We start from the raw sequence: 2,069 nt of genomic DNA, 5'->3' as shown, positions 1-2,069 counted from the left end.
TTCCCTTTTTTTTTTTTTTTTTTTTTTTTTTTTTTTGACTCCTGAGAAGTGGAGAATGGTGATATCTTGACTGTATTAGATCTACAACTTGTTGTGCTTTTAGAGTGTGTTTGATTGACATGGAAAATATCATCTAGAAAAAAAAATGTTTTCCTTTTTTTGTGGAAAATAAAAACCACCTTCACCCAAGGAAAATGTTTTCCTTAAAAACAAGGAAAATTAAGTATATTTTCAAAAGTAAGAAAATGTTTTCTATGGAAAAAATTAGCAATCAAACACCTCAAATAGGAATTTGGCTGCAAAATAGATATTTTCCATGGAAAATAAATGTAATTAAACACACCCTTATTGTTGAATACGCACGACCAAGTTCTTGTATGGTGAACAGAGAAATTAGTGCAGCCTCTGCTGAGAGGCTGCTCTGATACTTTTACATTTTATAAGTAACGTCAAGTTTTATAAGGTTTACATGGTTCTCTTCACTTGAGGAAGGGTAAACAGCGGCCTCTTGCATGCCACTTTCTTTTATGATTTTATTTTTAAGCTTTCACATTTTTATCTCTTGTTTACCAGTTTAGTCACTTGTCTTTGAACAAATTATCTCTAATTTGAGAACAGATTGCCCGCATGCTTACTGTGAAGAGGGAGAGAGAGTTGGAGGAAGGAATTAACAAGAGGTTGTCAAGAAAGCTCGACCGGAAATGGAAGAAAAGCATCGTTCCTAGACCACCTCCATCTCTTAAGAAATTACAAGAAGAGGAGGCAGCAGCAGAAGCTAAGGAATCGACATGAGTTTCACTAGACTTTTCTTTTGCGCAAATTCATGCACCTCTTCTTTTATCATCCATTTTCTTCTTTTCATGTTTTTGATACCAAGTGTGAGGTCTTTAATTGTTTCTAACTGATCTCTACCATTTTCTGCATGCTTGTTAGATCGTTGTGGATTATATACACATTTATTTTCAGTTTCCAGTAAAGGAGAATGTGTTGTGCCATCGATCTTAACGTGTGAAGGTTCAAATTCAATAAGAGTTTAGTTTTGAATTTAAATTTCCCCTTTTTTTTTTTTTTAATTTAAAGAAACTCAATTGCAGCTAAAGTGAGCCAGATCATAATCCAAGTCTTGTCCAGAATGTACCGGTCAAATTGCATTGCTTAATTTGTAATAAGAAAATGCAAACAACTAAACTTCAAAGAAAGCCAATTAAAGCTGCATGACTTCAAAAACAGAGATAAAATGGTTTCTGACAGTCAATATTGAATCCAAACTATAAATGACTTATCATAACAATTTTCAGGTCAAGAATTTTGTACTTCAAGATAGTTACACCACATCAAATGTACACGGAAATATCACCGAATTTCAAAATTGCAAGATGTTCCATTATCAAATATGCACACGAAAAATAAAAATAAAAATAAAAAGAGTAACTATCACGACATAACTGGGGAAGAAAATCCGGCAGGTACACAACTGGTTGCTGAGATATGGGACAAAATCAAGCTTGGCTGATCGGGCAACCTATTAATAGAAATCGATCAACTTGGTTGGTTTACTTGATATCCGTTATATCATCGTCCTCCTGACAACTCAATAGCGCTCTGATTGTGAATTGAGTGGTCTCCCCATTCGAATCTTCTCTGTAATCTCTCGTACTCATGCCTCCGTGTCACTTCAACGTGTTGCCATTCTTCCCACCTCTCTGCAAGTCCATCTCCTTCCAGCATCCGGACAACCTCTGACATTGCCGGGCGATCCTCCGGTGATGACTGAGTACAGAGCAATGCAACCTGAATCATCATCTCGACTTCTTGGATGTCATAGTTTTTGTTTAGGTTGCGATCTACGATAGAATCCAAACTTTTCTCTCTTTGCAGTTTCTTAACCTTCAAGGCAACGTACAGAAGATTAATTGAGGAACAAAGAGATATGCCATAAAAAAAAAAAATAATAATAATAAAAAAAAAAAAAAAAAAAAAAAAAAAAAAAAAAAAAAAAAAAAAAAAAAAAAAAAAAAAAAAAAAAAAAAAAAAAAAAAAAAAAAAAAAAAAAAAAAAAAAAAAAAATT

At 33.5% G+C, this 2,069-nt stretch overlaps 2 protein-coding genes across 2 annotated transcripts in view; one reads left to right on the top strand and one right to left on the bottom strand.

The window, feature by feature from the left end:
- LOC111409068 (50S ribosomal protein L29, chloroplastic) overlaps positions 1-1,050 on the top strand; it is a 2,790-nt gene extending 1,740 nt beyond the window's left edge. Inside the window, exon 2 of the mRNA XM_023038969.1 lies at positions 619-1,050. Within this exon, the coding sequence (XP_022894737.1) occupies positions 619-792 (174 nt within the window). The 3' untranslated portion in view covers positions 793-1,050. The remainder of the gene's footprint in view (positions 1-618) is intronic.
- A 207-nt stretch (positions 1,051-1,257) lies between these two features.
- LOC111409067 (probable LRR receptor-like serine/threonine-protein kinase At5g10290) overlaps positions 1,258-2,069 on the bottom strand; it is a 6,856-nt gene continuing 6,044 nt past the window's right edge. The window contains exon 10 of the mRNA XM_023038968.1: positions 1,258-1,887. Coding sequence (XP_022894736.1) covers positions 1,573-1,887 — 315 coding nt within the window. The 3' untranslated portion in view covers positions 1,258-1,572. The remainder of the gene's footprint in view (positions 1,888-2,069) is intronic.

This window comes from Olea europaea, chromosome 14, assembly GCF_002742605.1.
Source record: "Olea europaea var. sylvestris chromosome 14, O_europaea_v1, whole genome shotgun sequence".
Classification (NCBI taxonomy): domain Eukaryota; kingdom Viridiplantae; phylum Streptophyta; class Magnoliopsida; order Lamiales; family Oleaceae; genus Olea; species Olea europaea.
Note: the sequence above shows the minus strand (reverse complement) of the source record. Positions and strands in the feature narration are given on the sequence as shown.